Raw genomic sequence first — 19,301 nt, forward strand, 5'->3', positions numbered from 1 at the left:
AGGTCCATACCATTTCTGTCCTTTATTGTATCCATAATTGCATGAAATGTTCCCTTAGTATTTCTAATTTTCTTGAAAAGCTCTCTAGTCTTTCCCATTTTATTGTTTTCCTCTATTTCTTTGCATTGACCACTGAGGAAGGCTTTCTTATCTCTCCTTGCTATTCTTTAGAACTCTGCATTTAAATGGGTATATCTTTCCTTTTCTCCTTTGCCTTTAGCTTCTCTTCTTTTAACAGCTATTTGCAAGGCCTCCTCAGAAAACCATTTTTCCTTTGTTGCATTTCTTTTTCTTGGGGATATTCTTGATCACTGCCTCTTATACAATGTCACGAAACTCTGTCCATAGTTATTCAGGCACCCTGTCTATCAGATCTAATCCCTTGAATCTAATTGTTACTTTCACTGTATAGTAATAAGGGATTTGATTTAGGTCATACCTGGAATGGTCTAGTGGTTTTCCCTACTTTCCTCAATTTAGGTCTGAATTTTGCAGTAAGGAGTTCATGATCTGAGCCACAGTCTTGTGGCTCCTGGTCTTGTTTTTGCTGGCTGTATAGAGCTTCTCCATCTTTGGCTGCAAAGGATATATCAATCCGATTTTGCTATTGACTGTCTGGTGACGTCCATGTGTATAGACTTCTCTTGTGTCATTAGAAGAGGGTTTTTGCTATGACCAGTATGTTCTTTTGGCAAAATTCTGTTAGCCTTTGCCCTGCTTCATTTTGTAATCCAAGGCCAAACTTATCTTTACTTCAGATATTTCTTGATTCCTACTTTGGCTTTCCAGTCCCCTATGATGAAGTACACATCCTTTTTTTGGTGTTAGTTCTAGAAGATCTTGTAGGTCGTCATAGAACCATTCAACTTCAGCTTCTTTGAGGTTGAGGCATAGACCTGAATTACTGTGATATTGCCTTGGAATGGAATATAAATCATTCTGTCATTTTTGAGATTGTATTTTGGACTCTTTTGTTGACTATGATGGCTACTCCATTTCTTCTAAGGGATTCTTGCCCACAGTATTAGATATAATGGTCATCTGAGTTAAATTCACCCATTCCAGTCCATTTTAGTTCACTGATTCCTAAAATGTTGATGTTTATTCTCGCCGTCTCCTGTTTGACCACTTTCAATTTACTTTGATTCATTGACCTAACATTCCAGGTTCTTGTGCAATACTGTTCTTTACAGCATCGGACTTGACTTCCATCACCAGTCAGCAGGTGGATTCTCTACCATTAGTTCCACCTGAGAAGCCCCTCACTGTATCTATAGCAGTGCAAAGATTTTTCAAAAATTGAAAATAAATGAGAAAATCATACACCCATATGTACAGGTACAGTGAGAGGCTTCCCAGGTGGCACTAGTGGTAAAGAATTTGCCTACCAATTTTGGAGACATGAGTCTGATCCCTGGGTTAGGAAGACCCCCTGCAGGAGGAAATGACAAACCATTCTAGTATTCTTGCCTGGAGAATCCATGGACAGGGGAGCCTGGCAGACTACATCCCTGGAGCTGCAAAGAATTGGACTTGACTGTGACTGAGCACACACACACACATAGATACAGGGAAGCCTGAAGATGGCAGTGAATTGCTGCAATCTCATGATAAAACCTGAACGATGAGGAGCTGAGTCTTCTGGATGAGCCAAGAAAGTGGTTTCTCAAAATGGAAACTACTCCTAGTGAGGACACTATGAAGACTTTGGAAATCACAAGCAAGGGTTTAGAATAAATAAACTTAGTTAAGGCAGTGGCAGTGTTTGAGAGGATTGACTTCCAATTTTGAAAGAAGTTCTACTATCAGTAAATACTATCAAACAGCATTGCATGCTCCAGAGAAATCATTCATGAAAGGAAGAGTCGCCCAATGTGGCAGACCTCATCGTTTTCTTAAGAAATTGCCGCAGCATGCCAATCTTCAACAGACATCAGCATCAAGGCAGTACCTTCTATCAGCAAAAAAGATTACAGTTCACTGAAGGCTGAAGTTTTTGCGTTGATATTTCTAGAGAAGGGGAATGAAAAGCAAAGGAAAAAAGGAAAGATACACCCATTTCAATGCAGAGTTCCAAAGAATAGCAAGAAGAGATAAGAAAGCCTTCCTCAATGATCAATGCAAAGAAATAGAGAAAAACAATAAAATGGGGAAGACTAGAGATCTCTTCAAAATAATTAGAGATACCAAGGGAACATTTCATGCAAAGATTGGCATAATAAAGGACAGAAATGGTAGGGACCTAACAGAAGCAGAAGATATTGAGAAGAGGTGGCAAGAATACACAGAAGAACTGTACAAAAAAGATCCTCACGTCCCGGATAATCACGATCGTGTGATCACTCACCTAGAGCCAGACATCCTGGAATGTGAAGTCAAGTGGGTCTTAGGAAGCATCACTACGAACAGAGCTAATGGAGGTAATGGAATTCCAATTAAGCTATTTCAAATCCTGAAAGATGATGCTGTGAAAGTGCTGCACTCAATATGCCAGCAAGTTTGGAAAACTCAGCAGTGGCCACAGGACTGGAAAAGGTCAGTTTCCATTCCAATCCCAAAGAAAGGCAATGCCAAAGAATGCTCAAACTACCACACATTTGCACTCATCTCACATGCTAGTAAAGTAATGCTCAAAGTTCTCCAAGCCAGGCTTCAGCAATCTGTGAACCATGAACTTCCAGATGTTCAAGCTGGATTTAGAGAAGGAAGAGGAACCAGAGATGAAACTGCCAACATCCACTGGATCATGGAAAAAGCAAGAGAGTTCCAGAAAAGCATTTATTTCTGCTTTATTGACTATGCCAAAGCCTTTGACTGTGTGGATCACAATAAACTGTGGAAAATTCTTCAAGAGATGGTAATACCAGACCACCTGACCTGCCTCTTGAGAAATCTGTATGCAGGTCAGGAAGCATCAGTTAGAACTGGACATGGAATAACAGACTGGTTCCAAATAGGAAAAGGAGTGCGTCAAGGCTGTATATTGTCACCCTGCTTATTTAACTTATATGCAGGTCTCTCTATCATAAGAAACACTGGGCTGGAGGAAGCACAAGCTGGAATCAAGATTGCTGGGAGAAATATCAATAACCTCAGATATGCAGATAACACTACCCTTATGGCAGAAAGTGAAGAGGAACTAAAAAGCCTCTTGATGAAAGTGAAAGAGGAGAGTGAAAAAGTTGGTTTAAAGCTCAACATTCAGAAAACTAAGATTATGGCATCTGGTCCCATCACTTCATGGCAAATAGATGGAGAAACAGGGGAAACTGTGTCGGACTTTGTTTTTTGGGGCTCCAAAATTACTGCAGATAGTGACCGCAACCATGAAATTAAAAGATGCTTACTCCTTGGAAAGAAAGTTATGACCAACCTAGATAGCATATTGAAAAACAGAGATATTACTTTGCCAACAAAGGTCTGTCTAGTCAAGGTTATGGCTTTTCCAGTGGTCATGTATGGATGTGAGAGTTGGACTATAAACAAAGCTGAGCACAGAAGAATTGATGCTTTTGAACTGTGGTATTGGGGAAACTCTTGAGAGTCCCTTGGAATGCAAGGAGATCCAACCAGTCCATCCTAAAGGAGATCAGTCCTGGGTGTTCATTGGAAGGACTGATGTTCAAGCTGAAACTCCAATACTTTGGCCACCTGATGCAAAAAACTGACTCATTTGAAAAGATCCTGATGCTGGGAAAGATCGAGGGCAGGAGAAGGGGACGACAGAGGATGAGATGGTTGAATGGCATCACTGACTCAATGGAAATGGGTTTGGGTGGACTCCGGGAACTGGTGACAGATAGCAAGGCCTGGTGTGCTGTGTTTCATGGAGTCACAAAGAGTCGGACACGACTGAGCGACTGAACTGAACTGAAGCAAAAAATTATTTTTTAATTAAGGTACAGACATTGTACTTTTCAAGACATAATGTTATTACACACTTACTAGACTACAGTGTAAACAAAACTTTTATACATACTGAAAAATAAAAAAAAATTCATGTGATTCACTTTAGTGCCATATTTTCTTTATTGTGGTGGAATAAAACCAAATCTGAAATATCTGAGATGCAAGTTGCTAATGGATGCATACTTCTGTGGTGAAATGGCAAAGAAAAGGTACAAAGTGGCTTTTCTTCAAAGAATAACTCTTATGGAGAAAAAAAAGAGATATATATAAAGTGGCAAACAGACAGATCTTAGGATACTGGAAATATTTTGTACCAAACTGATTATGTAATAAGATTGCCTATTCAGTTATTTAATTTGTGTGTGTGTACTCTTCCTGTGTTAACTTACTGCACAAATCTTAAGTCATCAGATTATGTCATTATTCTGATCAAACTCTTTATGTCTCACTTGAAAGTGAAAGTCGCTCAGTCGTTTCTGACTCTTTGTAACCCCATGGACTGTAGCCCGCCAGGTTCCTCTGTCCATGGAATTCTCCAGGCAAGAACACTGGAGTGAGAATCCATTCTCTTCTTCAGCGCATCTTCCCAAGCCAGAGATTGAACCCAGGTCTCTTCCATTAGCAGGCGGATTCTTTACCGTCTGAGCCACCAGGGAAGCCCACTTAGAATACAAATTATGTTGGGTAGTAATTCTCTTCCTTACTGAAGATCTTTCATTGTTTCTTCTTATTCCTCTCTGGCAGTGTTCTATACATAGGTTTGATTTTTAGTATTTTCAATCTGCCCTTTATTTCTGCTAAGATAGGTTCTAGTTCTGCAAAGGTGTTTTACTTCCTTTTTAACCTAACTTAACCTCTTTCATCTCCTTGACTTCTCCTTTTGTGACCTTTTAGCTGGTCCATTTTACTCTTATTTTCTAATGATTAATTTTGCTCCTTTCCCTCCTATTATATTCTGTTGTGAATGCAAATCAGTTTTGTGACATTTTTCTTCTGGATCATATACAATCCTCTACTTTAGTGACAGTGTTAAAAACAGTAACTCTAACAATAAAATCACACTTGTACTTATCTTTTCTTGAACATTTTTTATCTTCCAGCCACTAAATAATATTAAGCACATTACATCTACTGCTTTGTTAATTTTTAACAATATTATTTTACTATCTTCACTCTAGTAGTGAAAAATATAAGCTCAAAGGTTGCTGAATTAAAGCTTACCCCCTGGCAGAATGTTTACACATACATTTGGAATCTCTGCTCCTAAACTCTGTCTTGACTGCCACTCTGGTTAAAGTATGTCTGAAATTGGAACTTCTGAAAATCCAACAGTCAGTCTGCTTATTACTAAGAAAGCTATTGTCCTAAAAATGCTAAATATATATTATCAGATACCTGTGTGCCCACTTTCTTTCTCCTTTAAATGGAATTTTTGATCTCTGTTTAGAGGCTAAATACTGTTAGATTTTGGTTTTGAGGATGGTGTGAGAAAAGAATTATTCTGCCTTCCTCATTGAGTTAGTTATACCTGAACGATAGAGAGGGGCTTCCCTGTCGGCTCAGTGGCAAAGAATCTGCCTGCAGTGTAGGAGCCTCAGGAGACTTCTGGCTTTGATTCCTGGATCAGGAAAACCCCATGGAGGAAGACATGGCAGTCTACTCTGGGATTCTTGCCTGGAGAGTCCCGTGGACCGAAGAGCCTGGCAGGCTACAGTCCATAGGGTCGCAAAGAGTCAGACGTGACTGAAGAGACTTAGCACACACACACACAAACAATAGAGGTGCCTTTTTTATTTTTCGTCCGATTATCTAGTTGGTACAGCCTCTGAGTCATCCACTTGAAGGTGAAGTGTTTGGAGGCTTTTAGCTCTTTTTATACCAAGCAGATCTTTCATGAAGCCAACCTACATTTTGAAGCATGGATGGCTTTTTTCAATCCGGATCCATTTGGTCTACAATTAGTTCATCAGTTACTAGATCCCAGTGTAAGTGTGTCCTCAGTGATAAGGATTGCTAACTTTCTCTAAAGGTCCTACTTGGCATTTAAATAAAAATTTTGGAGACAACGCATTAGAGGTTAGTAGGAGAAAGCAACTTTGAATCAGAAGCTGATTCTTCCACCTAGATGGAAATCTGGCTTTTCATTGCTTTCTCCTGGAGATCTACCACTCTGTGTGCTTTATGTGAAAACGCTCTTTCCAGCTAGATTGTTAGCAACTTCAGAGTATGGTTCTGACTTTGATTTCTGTTGATTCCAGTAAATAAATAGTTTAGTAATTTGTACTAAGTAAGCATTAAGTAACACCTCTGGGGAAAATTCTTTTTCTTTCTTCTGTTCTTAATTTCTCCTAAATGTTAGCAATGAATTCAGAATATAGCATAATACAGAAAACATTCCCTAATTATTAGTAGACTAGAAAAGAGGGGGGGAAATTGCCGAAAGGAAAAGCTCTATGCAAATTACTTACAAAATTAGCTGTTTAGCAAGCATAAGTTAGGATGCATAATCTGAAATGTGTCAAATGTAAAATATGCCAATAGCCATTGCTGATGAGACAAAATATTTGGAAATTTAGGGTATCCATATTATTCAGTAATATTCATGGCAAATTTATTCGACCTGCTTGTTATTTTGTCAAATCATATAATAATTCAAGTATGAGAAAGATGAAAACATTATTCTTCAAATTTTTAACTATTTTCAGTGTTGATTAAATGCTACTTAATGCACTTGTCAAACAAACAGAAAGTGCAGTGTTGTAAATTGATAATATCACAATCTGTTCCCACTTCTTAGATATTTAGCTATTGATGCTTCATAGGAAGAAATGTCATTTAAAAAATTCATTGGTTTACAGAGAGTTCATGTGGAAATTTGCAGACACTGTGGCCTATTTATAAAATAATTCAGATGTGGTGATAATAACTATTTGCCTGTGATAGTATAAAGACAGTATTTCTTTGATGGTTTGCCAACTTTTCAGTCAGATTGGAAAAATTGCTTTCTTTCAAAAAATGATTTATTTTAAAGAGAAAGTATTGGAGGCCTCATATATAAGTGATATGATCAAACCTCTGCATTTGAAAACTAAATTAATTATCATGGATCTGTGATACATGAGCAGTACTGAGACATTTAGGTAATTAAAATTCATCCATAAGTAAGGTATGATAACCTCCACAGTATATCTGTGTATAGTCAAGAGCCATAAATGATATGGGAATGGAGCCTTAATATGCCCTGGGTACCTGGTATATTTCAAATTCTACACTAGGAAGAATGGCAGTCACAAAGAAATAGTAATTATGACACTTTTATAAGGTTTAAAACAATATAAATAATTGTGAATTATTTGCACATTCCACATTTTAAACGTCCAGATTCAGGCTAGACTCAAGAAAGAAGTGGAATTAGAGTGAGAGGATTACACTTTGGGAAGGAAGAGGAGTTGTGTGTTTGTCGTTACTGTATCTTTGCTTATTGACATGGAATTCATGTGTGAGTTTTGTATCTACATCAAGAAGTGTAATTTATTATTTTCGGAACTGTTTAATGTTTTTTAATATTGGAGATAGCAATTTAATATTGCTTAAGATCTGTACCCTTTGTACAGATATCAAGAGTCATTTGTTTAACGGAAAAAGAAGTCTTCACTTGTTTTAAAATCATTCTCTTACCTCATTTTCTGTAATCATACAGTATTTTATCTGTGGAAAACTAATATGTATGCTGAGCACATCAGGATAAATGCTGGGCTGGATGAGTTACAAGTTGGAATCCAGACAGGCAGGAGAAACATCAATGACCTTAGATGTGCAGATGATACCACTCTAATGGCAGAAAGTGAACAGGAACTAAAGAGCCTCTTGAGGGTGAAGGAGGAGAATAAGAAGCTGGCTTAAAACTAAATATTTTTTAAAAAAACTAAGATTGTGGTATCTAGCTCCATTGTTTCATGGCAAATAGAGGGGGAAAAGTGGAAGCAGTGACAGATTTCCTTTTCTTGGACTCTAAAATCACTGTGGATTGTGACCGCAGCCATGAAATCAGAAGTCAGTTGCTTTTTGACAGGAAAGCTTGGAAAACCTAGACAGTGTGTTGACAAGCAGAGACATTACTCTGTCGACGAAAGTCTGTATAGTCAAGGCTATGGTCTTCCCATTGGTCACATATGGTTGTAGGAGCTGAACTGTAAAGAAGGCAGAACACCAAAGAATTGATGCCTTTGAACTGTGGTGCTGGAGAAAACTCCTGAAAGTCCCTTGGACAGCAAGGAGATCAAACCAGTCAATCTTAAGGGAGATAAACCTTGAATACTTGTTGGAAGGGCTGATGCAGAAGCTGAAATTCCAGTATTTTTGTCATCTGATGTGCACAGCTAACTGAGTGGAAAAGTCCCTGATGCTGGAAAAGACTGAGGGCAAAGGAGAAGAGGGTGCCAGAGGATGAGATGGCTGGATGACATCACTGATGCAATGGACATGAACTTGGTCAAGCTTCAGGAGATGGTATGGGACAGAGAGGCCTGGTGTGTTGCAGTCCAGGGGATCGCAAGAAGTCAGACATGACTGGAGATTGGAAAACAACAATCCTTCCCTGGAAGAACACACTGTAAGAAATGATTTGCCTGCTTTCACTTTCCACTTTCATGCATTGGAGAAGGAAATGGCAACCCACTCCAGTGTTCTTGCCTGGAGAATCCCAGGGATGGGGGAGCCTGGTGGGCTGCCATCTATGGGGTTGCACAGAGTCGGACACGACTGAAGTGACTTAGCGGCAGCAGCAGCAGCAGCAGCAATGGTGATTACAACTTGGATGCCTAATAGGCATTCGATTAGACTGAATCCATTCTTTTCTCTGCCAAGCTAGCTTCTCCTACCTTCACTGTTTAGTTAATTAATGTCTCCATGTGATCAGTCAGCCTCCAGGAATCTGTAGATAGTCTAGGCACTGTGTTTTTCTGTTGTTCACGGTTTTTCACCAAATCATGTAAATTGCACATTTTCACCTTTTATGAATCTGTCCCTTTCTCTCCATCCCCATATTAGAGCTTTTGTCCATGCCCTCCTCATCTCTTTGGGTTAATGAAATGTCCTATAGTCACCCATCTGTCATTATGCTGCCCTGCATAATGGCTTTATGTCATCAGCTGATAAATTAGAAAATCATTAAATTGTCCATAAAATGTCCTTAAGACCATACATAACTTGATTCCTGCTTCTCCCTTTCATCTGGTCTTTTCATAGGCTTTCACCTTGAACCTTAATTGTAGCCATTCCAGAGTTTCAAAAGGATACAGTTTCTGACTCAAACCAGGTCTATAAACCTGCTCTATTCCTGTTATTTGCTCTAAGTTATCCCTACCTCTCTGACTTTCCTTCACCATACCCCTCCCCTGGCTGACACACTCATTTTTCAACACTCAGATCAAATAAGTAAAATCGATAACCCTCTTCTGGGTGTCCTATATACACATAGGTCTTTCGCAGTACACATGACACTTTATTACATACATCTGGTTACTTGTCTGTTTCGCTATGATCGAATGAAAGCCATTGAAGTGTAGATCCTCTGCTTTATAAATCTTTGTATCTTCAGAAATGTGCAAAGTTTTAGTAAAAGAGTAGGTAATAAATGCTTAATGGATCAATTAAGTAAGTAACAAAAGTTAATACCTGAGTTTTCAATAAGTATTTCAGGTCGGAGTCATATTTTTGGATTACTGTTGAGAGACACTGTCTGGAAAGAAAAAAGAGCTTTGTTTAAAATTGAGTGGTAAAACATTAAATTTAGCAAGTTTATCACAAGTCTTGCTTTTCCCATGATTCTATAGCAAATGTGGTTTAAGGATTTCTGTTGATGTAATTTTAACTATCATTTTGGATGTCTGCCTTAAAACCTCTGTATAACTTGATAGGCAACAAGCATATTTAAAAACCTTAGAACTCAGAATAAATTTTTGACAACCAAACCTCTCAAAGATTGTTCATTATAAGAAACTACTTTTAAGTCAAAATGTCAGTTGCAAAGGGATTCATAAGGAGATAATGACAGATACAACAAGAAATATTAAATATGCAAAAATTTGCAGATAATTGCTTTCAGAATTAATGACATGTTTATCATAGGTGGTGTTGTTTTTGACCCCAAACCTCTGTGTTTTCCTGATATTTTTGCTTTTTTCCCTAAGCTCCTCTTAATGCTTCAGCTTCATCTCTTCTTATATGGGACAGATGTGAGTTGAGCAGAGATTCTTCTGGCTTCACTATTCAAAATTATTGTCCCAAACGTTATTGACTTTCCCTTCCTATTTGTCCTGAAAACTCCTGAACTGAATCAAATAATGAACTGTATAACACAAATTCACAATGTTAAAAACACACCAATATATTTTATAGTAGCAGGTAGCCCTGTTCGATCCCCGCCCAACTCTGAGTGTCTGCAGCCAACCCTGTCGCTACACAGGCAATTGCAGCTGGTCTTCACAGCCAGGTGTGTGTGTGTACATGACCAGCTCCAGCAGCAACTGCTGTCTGCCCTGGTCCCTATCTGGAGGCACCACTGAGGATCCCAACAGCCCCTGCAGCACTGCAGACCTCCCACAGCACTTGCCAAGGACCACATGGCTGTGGATGCTGTGGAGCCTCGTGACCTGAACTGAGCAGACTTTGTGTTTCTCCCCCGCTCCAGACCTGGAGTTGTCTCACAATTCTGTGCTTGGTGCCTTGCACCACTACACCCAGGGTTATGGCACATTTCAGGATACCCTCGCCAGTAAGTGAAGGTCTTTCCATACTGAAGCCAGCTCATACAGTCTGGAAGAGGTGACTGCTGCTTCCTCTGTTCAGCAGCTATGCAAGGCTGTGTGCAGTGAAAGGGTTAGTTGCTCAGTCATGTTCAACTCTTTGTGACCCCATGGACTCTAGCCTTCCAGGTTCCTCTGTCCTTGGGATTCTCCAGGCAAGAATACTGAAGTGAGTTGCCATTCCTTTCTCCGGGGGATCTTCCCCACCCAAGGATATAAAGCTAGAAAATCACAAAAAAATCAGGGAAATATGACACCACCCAAAGAATACAGTAGACTTCCAGCAACTGACCCCAAAGAAATGGAGATAAAAGAATTGTCTGATTAAAGCTCTCACAATAATTATTCTAAAGATGCTCAGAGAACCACAAGGGAACACAGAAAAAGAATTTAATGAATTTAGCATAACAATGCAAGAAACAAAATGAGAAATTCAGCAAAGAGAAAACACAAGAATCAAATAGAAATGTTTGTGCTTAAGAATACAAGACTGAGCTGAAGAATTTGATAAACTACCAAGCAGAAGATTCCGTAAACTTAAAGACAGATTTCTTGCAATCACCCAATCAGAGGAACAACAAAAAGAAGGAAGGGAATGAAGAAATGTTGTCTGTCAACTACACTTCAGTTAAAAATTACTGACAATGAAAAGTTAGGGAATAAATCATATGGGTCTCACAGTCAGTTCAGTCACTCAGTTGTGTCTGACTTTGCGACCCCATGGATTGCAGCATATCAGTCCAGCATGCAGTTGCCACCACCAACTCCTGGTGCTTGCTCAAACTCATGTCCATCGATTGGGCAATGCCATCCAACCGTCTCATCCTCTATTGTCCCCTTCTTCTCCTGCTTTCAATCTTTCCTAGCACAGGGTCTTTTCCAAAGAGTCACAGGCTCCTTTTGTTTCTCTGTGCCCCAGGTAGCATCCACCTACAAGTCACAGCCCTCCACCAAACAGTTCAGAACAAATTTCTGACTGCCAAGGATTCCAGACTTTTCAAAGAATTTGTCCAATTTGATGTTTCTCTGCATTTGTTGATGTGGTAGTTGTTGTCTTATAAATTTATTTTGAAACACAACTTTTGATTTAATACACCATTTTGATGGGGACCTATCTGAAGCATATAATTAGTAATACAATAATAATTTAGATTAAGTGATATCAAAAGTCCTCCTTAGTTTTACCCATTCTATGATTTTATGGTATGAGGCTGAATACTGGGGGGAAAGAGAAAGACATGATATTTTAATGAAAGAATGTAGCCTTTGCAAATTGCAGACAGCATTAATTTCACTCTTCCTACTAACAAACTGAATGATCAGCCCTAGATAAGTTATTTAACCTTTCAGAAGTTCAGTTTCCTTGATTCCAAAGTAAGGTAGTATGTATTGTTATGGAGTTAAAGGGAGAATTAGATGAGATAATGTATGCAAAATGTACTAGAACTCCAGGAAGTGATAGCTATTATTAATAGTCACTAAAACAATTTTAGCTCACTTTTATATCAGGCTGTGCTTTAGAGAATTTGTGACACGTACCTCCCACACTCCATTTTTTGCTCATTTAGCTCAGAACAACTTTAATTCCTGATAAACTCACCTTGTAGCACTGATACCTTCTCCCAGGTTAGCTTTTTGATATGTCTATTCTTTCAAATAATACATGCATATGTTGAGATATCAGACTCAATTAGAATATGCTCATTTGCTGTCACTTGAGTTTTCCAATTTGAATTCATTCTCCTTTGTTTATAATGTACCAATTATTTTCAAGGAGTTCCAGAAAGGAATTTAAAGCAGGAGATGGTGATTTTCAAAGTATGGAAATTCAGTGATACAAAGAGCTTAGTGACATGTGCACAATCAAAATTACCAAATTAATGAGGAAAAAAAATCCTCGAAAATGTAATAACTGGTAGCAGAGAGATTTTTAAATGAATGTTAGATTGTTCTGGAAGGTGTTAGCAGCTCTTCAAACGTATCTGAATAACTGTGAAGAATAGATAATTATTAACAGAATTTGCCAAAGGGAGGTATCTATTAAAAGTACAATAGCTTCCACAGTATTAGTGAAAGGATAGTTTTTACAATCAACTGAAAAATATTGTGATTTGGCACTTAAGAAATCAGTCAGCAAGTAGTCTTGGAACAGAAACGAAATGTCTTACCTGGATACTTTCCAGATATGCATAAATTCTAGAAGCTGGTTCAGATAAAACTGACTGTGGTCATCTTCATGCTGTAGATAGCAGGATATATTAATATTTATAGAGTGAAGAGGAATGAATCCCAGATAAAAATAGGTCCGTAACTTCCTACTGTCATTTTATTCACTTCTTTTGATAACCCTCATTTATCATTTTAATATTTTGTTTTAAAGACCTTAGAAGACACTTCTTAACTGTAGAAGCATTCTTTTCAAAAGTAAAGTGGAAAGCTGCTCTTTGGTTGAGGATAAACCCCAAGGACAGTTGAAAAGCATCCTGCCACCACCAAGGTCAAATACGAATTTATCCCAGCAGGAAGGCAGTTTTGACACCAGTTCTCCCATGTACGTGTATGTTTTTTCACATTTAGGCCTTGGATCCATGGCAGCATAAGACTTGACGACTTGCCACATTGGCCAGCAGATACAGAATGGAATCCTCTATTTTTCAGATTTTCCATATCTTGCCACCAAAATGTCAGGGTAACTTTCCATCTCATGAACATTGAGTTATGCTAATGAAAGACAACTACTGTAGGTACAAATTACAGGAGTTATCAGATGGCATTGTATTTTTCTCCCAAGATGAGCAGAAACTACTCATCTTAAAATAGCAGCCCCCTGATCCACATCTCTGCATTCACACAGATGCACTCTCATCTTAACTCCTTGATCAACTCTTCTGAAATGGGTACCTGTGAAAATCCTATGCAGGTCTGCAGAGGAAGCAAATATACCCCATCATCTTTGCACTTTTTCATCACCCAGAGCCGTTAAGTTTTATAGCCCAATGAGTTCCTTAGTGCCTGGGGTACATATAATCTTGTATGTCAGTACACACACAATCTAATTTTAAAACTGCCTGTTAGAGTTTCTGACAGAAAACATCAGAAGGAAAACCTTTACATGGCTTAAGGTCAATGGTAAATCAATTTTTATATTGGCTTGTTTTGTGAGGAAGAGGGAGGAAGCTAAGTAACACGGAAAGCATAAGGTCACTGATATGAAAAAGGAAGGCTTTGTATTATTAGAAATGCTAAGGAACTTGGCAACATGAGGCTTACTGTATAGGATTTTACATCCAAGGTTCCTAGTTGATGAAATCTGAAAGTGTGATAGTGATTGAGACAATTTCTTTTTCTGCAGTAGATAAAGCTAAAGTTCAGGCATGGAAAGGACAATAAAAGGGAAGGGAAAAAAGAGAAATTTAAAGTCAAAATACAATAAGATTTAAACTGTAACCTTTGACATTTGCCTTATTTCAGAGACTTCCCTGGTGGCTCAGTGCTAAAGAATCAAACTGCAATGCAGGAGACACGGGAGATGCAGGTTTGATCCCTGGGTCAGGAATATCCCCTGGAGGAGAAAATGGCAACCCACTCCAGTATTCTTGCCCGGGAAATCCCATGGACAGAGGAGCCTGGGGAGCTGCAGTCCATAGGGTTGCAAGGACTTGGACATGACTGAGCACACCTGCACTTATTTCCGAAGTTAAAACCAAAGCAGTATATAAATAATACGACATATTTGCATCTTTTGGTATAGCATAATCATATTCATTTAAAAGCTACTTTACTTGGCTTCCAGAGATACTTTTTGGGGCAGGGGAATTGTCCTTTTTCATATAGTCACTTAAAAGAAAAAACAAAAACAAAAACAATTTATCTAAAGGATCTCAAAGAGTTGGAGGGAAATTTGAGCACGTATCCTTGGAATGTATTGTGCAGTTTACTTTTCTCCAAAGCTAAAAGCCATACCTTTGTTTTAGTAAAAACACTAAGGTATTTTTTTTCCTTTTTTTTCATACAGAAATCTATAGCTTTACATATTCTGTGAAGGCTTCCTTGAATTATAAAGAAATCTTAATTATATGATTAATATCTACAATATTGGCAATACTTTAGATCAGACCCGAAAGACATAAAGGAAGAAAATAAAAAAAAAGTTTCAATCATTTGTGCCATTTCTAATCAAGACAGGAATTTAAAAATTTTGAAATCTAGGATGATTTCTAAAGAATATCAACCAGTTTTGTGAATAATCTCCTGGAACATGAATTAAATCATCATCAGTTCAGTTCATAAGTTGCTCAGTCGTGTCCGACTCTTTGCAACCCCATGAATCGCAGCACACCAGGTCTCCCTGTCCATCACCATCTCCCGGAGTTCACTCAGACTCACATCCATCGGGTCAGTGATGCCATCCAGTAATCTCATCCTCTGTCGTCCCCTTCTCCTCCTGCCCCCAATCCCTCCCAGCATCAGAGTCTTTTCCAATGAGTCAACAGCTTTAGCATCATTTCTTTCAAAGTAATCCCAGGACTGATCACCTTCAGAATGGACTGGTTGGATCTCCTTGCAGTCCAAGGGAATCTCAAGAGTCTTCTCCAACACCACAGTTCAAAAGCATAAATTCTTTGGTACTCAGCTTTCTTCACAGTCCAACTCTCACATCCATACATGACCACTGGAAAAACCATAGCCTTGACCAGATGGACCTTTGTTGGCAAAGAAATGTCTCTGCTTTTGAATGTGCTGTCTAAGTTGGTCACAACTTTTCTTCCAAGGAGTAAGCGTCTTTTAATTTCATTGCTGTAGTCACCATCTGCAGTGATTTTGGAGCCCCCCAAAATAAAGTCTGACATTATTTCTATTGTTTCCCCATCTATTTGCCGTGAAGTGATGGGACCAGATGCCGTGACCTTCGTTCTCTGAATGTTGAGCTTTAAGCCAACTCTTTCTCTTTAACTTTCATCTAGAGGCTTTTTAGTTCTTCTTCACTTTCTGCCATAAAGGGTGGTGTCATCTGCATATCTGAGGTTATTGAGATTTCTCCCAGCAATCTTGATTCCAGCCTGTGCTTCTTCCAGCCCAGTGTTTCTCATGATGTACTCTGCATATAAGTTAAATAAGCAGGGTGACAATATACAGCCTTGACGTACTCCTTTCCCTATTTGGAACCAGTCTGTTGTTCCATGTGCTGTTCTAACTGTTGCTTCCTGACCTGCATACAGCTTTCTCAAGAGGCAGGTCAGGTGGTCTGGTATTCCCATCTCTTGAAGAACTTTCCAGTTTATTGTGATCCACACAGTCAAAGGATTTGGCATAGTCAGTAAAGCAGAAATAGATGTTTTTTCTGGAACTCTCTTGCTTTTTCGAATATCCAGTGGATGTTGGCAATTTGATCTCTGGTTACTCTGCCTTTTCTAAAACCAGCTTGAACACCTGTAAGTTCATGGTTCACGTATTGCTGAAGCCTGGCTTGGAGAATTTTGAGCATTACTTTACTAGCATGTGAGATGAGTGCAATTGTGTGGTAGTTTGAGCATTCTTTGGCATTGCCTTTCTTAGGGATTGGAATGAAAACTGACCTTTTCCAGTCCTGTGGCCACTGCTGAGTTTTCCAAATTTGCTGGCATATTGAATGCAGCACTTTCACAGCATCATCTTCAGGATTTGAAATAGCTGAACTGCAATTACATCACCTCCACTAGCTTTGTTCGTAGTGATGCTTTCTAAGGTCCACCTGATTTCACATTCCAGGATGTCAGTTTCTATATTAGTGATCACACCATCATGATTATCTGGGTCATGAAGATCTTTTTTGTACAGTTCTTCTGTGTATTCTTGCCACCTCTTCTTAATATCTTCTGCTTCTGTTAGGTCCATGCCATTTCTGTCCTTTATTGTACCCATCTTTGCCATTAAAATTTCCCTTGGTATTTCTAGTTTTCTTGAAGAGATCTCTAGTCTTTCCCATTCTGTTGTTTTTCTCTATTTCTTTGCATTGATTGCTGAAGAAGGCTTTCTTATCTCTTCTTGCTATTCTCTGGAACTCTGCATTCAGATGCTTATGTCTTTCCTTTTCTCCTTTGCTTTTCACTTCTCTTCTTTCACAGCTATTTGTAAGGCCTCCCCAGACAGCCATTTTGCTTCTTTGCATTTATTTTCCATGGAGATTGTCTTGATCCCTGTCTCCTTTACAATGTCATGAGCCTCAGTCCATAGTTCATCAGGCACTCTATCTATCAGATCTAGTCCCTTAAATCTATTTCTCACTTCTACTGTATAATCATAAGGGATTTGATTTAGGTCATACCTGAATGGTCTAGTGGTTTTCCCTACTTTCTTCATATATCTATATAATAGGAGTCAGTTTAAAATAAGAAAGCCATCATCTATTGTAATGCTTTTTACAATGAAAAAAAAAAAACAAAAAACTCTGAAATATCCCCTGAACAGTGTTGGTATCAATAAACTTAATAAAATGACTGTGTGGCTGTGACCCGGCTCACTAAGCTCAGCCGAGAGGATTTACCCCACGTCCGAGGTCGGGGCAGCAGCCGGGAGGAGCAACCTGAGGAGCAGTGACTGCGTGGGCGTGGGAGGGCCTAGGGGAGCTATCCCACGTTGAAAGTCAGGAAGGGCGGCGGTAAGGAGATACCCCTTGTCCAAGGTAAGGAGCAGCGGCTGTAAGGTAAGGAGTGCTTTGCTGGAACAGCCGTGAAGAGATAACCCACACCCAAGGTAAGGGAAACCCAAGTAAGATGGTAGGTGTTGCAAGAGGGAATCAGAGGGCAGACACACTGAAACCATACTCACAGAAAACCAGTCAATCTAATCACACTAGGACCACAGCGTTGTCTAACTCAATGAAACCAAGCCATGCCCGTGGGGCAACCCAAGATGGGAGGGTCATGGTGGAGAGATCTGATAGAATGTGGTCCACTGGAGAAGGGAATGGCAAACCACTGTAGTATTCTTGCCTTGAGAACCCCATGAACAGTATGAAAAGGCAAAATGATAGGATACTGAAAGAGGAACTCCCCACATCAGTAGGTGCTCAATATGCTACTGGAGATCAGTGGAAAATAACTCCAGAAAGAATGAAGGGATGAAGCCAAAGCAAAAACAATACCCAGCTGTGGATGTGACTGGTGATAGAAGCAAGGTCCAATTCTGTAAAGAGCAATATTGCATAGGAACCTGGAATGTTAGGTCCATGAATCAAGGCAAATTGGAAGTGGTCAAACAAGAGATGGCAAGAGTGAACATTGACATTCTAGGAATCAGCGAACTAAAATGGACTGGAATGGGTGAATTTAACTCAGATGACCATTATATCTACTATTGCGGGCAGGAATCCCTCAGAAGAAATGGAGTAGCCATCATGGTCAACAGAAGGGTCCAAAATGCAGTAATTGGATGCAATCTCAGAAACGACAGAATGATCGTTGTTTGTCTCCAAGGCAAACCATTCAATATCACAGTAATCCAAGTCTATGCCCCAACCAGTAACACCGAAGAAACTGAAGTTGAACGGTTTTATGAAGACCTACAAGACCTTTTAGAACTGACACCCAAAAAAGATGTCCTTTTCATTATAGGGGACTGGAATGCAAAAGTAGGAAGTCAGGAAACACCTGGAGTAACAGGCAAATTTGGCCTTGGAATGCAGAGTGAAGCAGGGCAAAGACTAATAGAACTTTGCCAAGAGAATGCACTGGTCATAGGAAACATCCTCTTCCAACAACACAAGAGAAGATTCAACACATGGACATCACCAGATAGTCAACACCAAGATCAGATCAAATAAAGCTAGTGGAGGTGATGGAATTCCAGTTGAGCTGTTTCAAATCCTGAGAGATGATGCTGTGAAAGTGATGCACTCAATATGCCAGCAAATTTGGAAGACTCAGCAGTGGCCACAGGACTGGAAAAGGTCAGTTTCCATTCCAATCCCTAAGAAAGGCAATGCCAAAGAATGCTCAAACTACCACACAGTTGCACTCATCTCACATGCTAGTAAAGTAATGCTCAAAATTCTCCAAGCCAGGCTTCAGCAATACATGAACCGTGAACTCCCTGATGTTCAAGCTGGTTTTAGAAAAGGCAGAGGAACCAGAGACCAAATGGCCAACACCCACTGGATATTCAAAAAAGCAAGAGAGGTCCAGAAAAAACATCTATTTCTGCTTTACTGACTATGCCAAAGCCTTTGACTGTGTGGATCACAATAAACTGTGGAAAATTCTTCAAGAGATGGGAATACCAGACCACCTGACCTGCCTCTTGAGAAAGCTGTATGCAGGTCAGGAAGCAACAGTTAGAACAGGACATGGAACCGACTGGTTCCAAATAGGGAAAGGAGTACGTCAAGGCTGTATATTGTCACCCTGCTTTTTTTTAACTTCTATGCAGAGTACATCATGAGAAACGCTGGACTGGAAGAAACACAAGCTGGAATCAAGATTGCTGGAAGAAATCTCAATAACCTCAGATATGAAGATGACACTAGCTTTATGGCTGAATGTGAAAAGAAACTAAAATCCTCTTGATGAAAGTGAAATTGGAGAGTGAAAAAGTTGGCCTAAAGCTCAA

General features: G+C 39.3%; 1 protein-coding gene across 1 annotated transcript in view; it reads right to left on the reverse strand.

The window, feature by feature from the left end:
- PIK3C2G (phosphatidylinositol-4-phosphate 3-kinase catalytic subunit type 2 gamma) overlaps window positions 1-19,301 on the reverse strand; it is a 444,386-nt gene that overhangs the window by 374,172 nt on the left and 50,913 nt on the right. Inside the window, exons 6-7 of the mRNA XM_052640675.1 lie at window positions 12,884-12,954; window positions 9,586-9,649 (exon numbers count right to left, since the gene is read on the reverse strand). Coding sequence (XP_052496635.1) covers window positions 9,586-9,649; window positions 12,884-12,954 — 135 coding nt within the window. The remainder of the gene's footprint in view (window positions 1-9,585; window positions 9,650-12,883; window positions 12,955-19,301) is intronic.

Source organism: Budorcas taxicolor, chromosome 5 (assembly GCF_023091745.1).
Source record: "Budorcas taxicolor isolate Tak-1 chromosome 5, Takin1.1, whole genome shotgun sequence".
In the NCBI taxonomy this organism is placed as follows: domain Eukaryota; kingdom Metazoa; phylum Chordata; class Mammalia; order Artiodactyla; family Bovidae; genus Budorcas; species Budorcas taxicolor.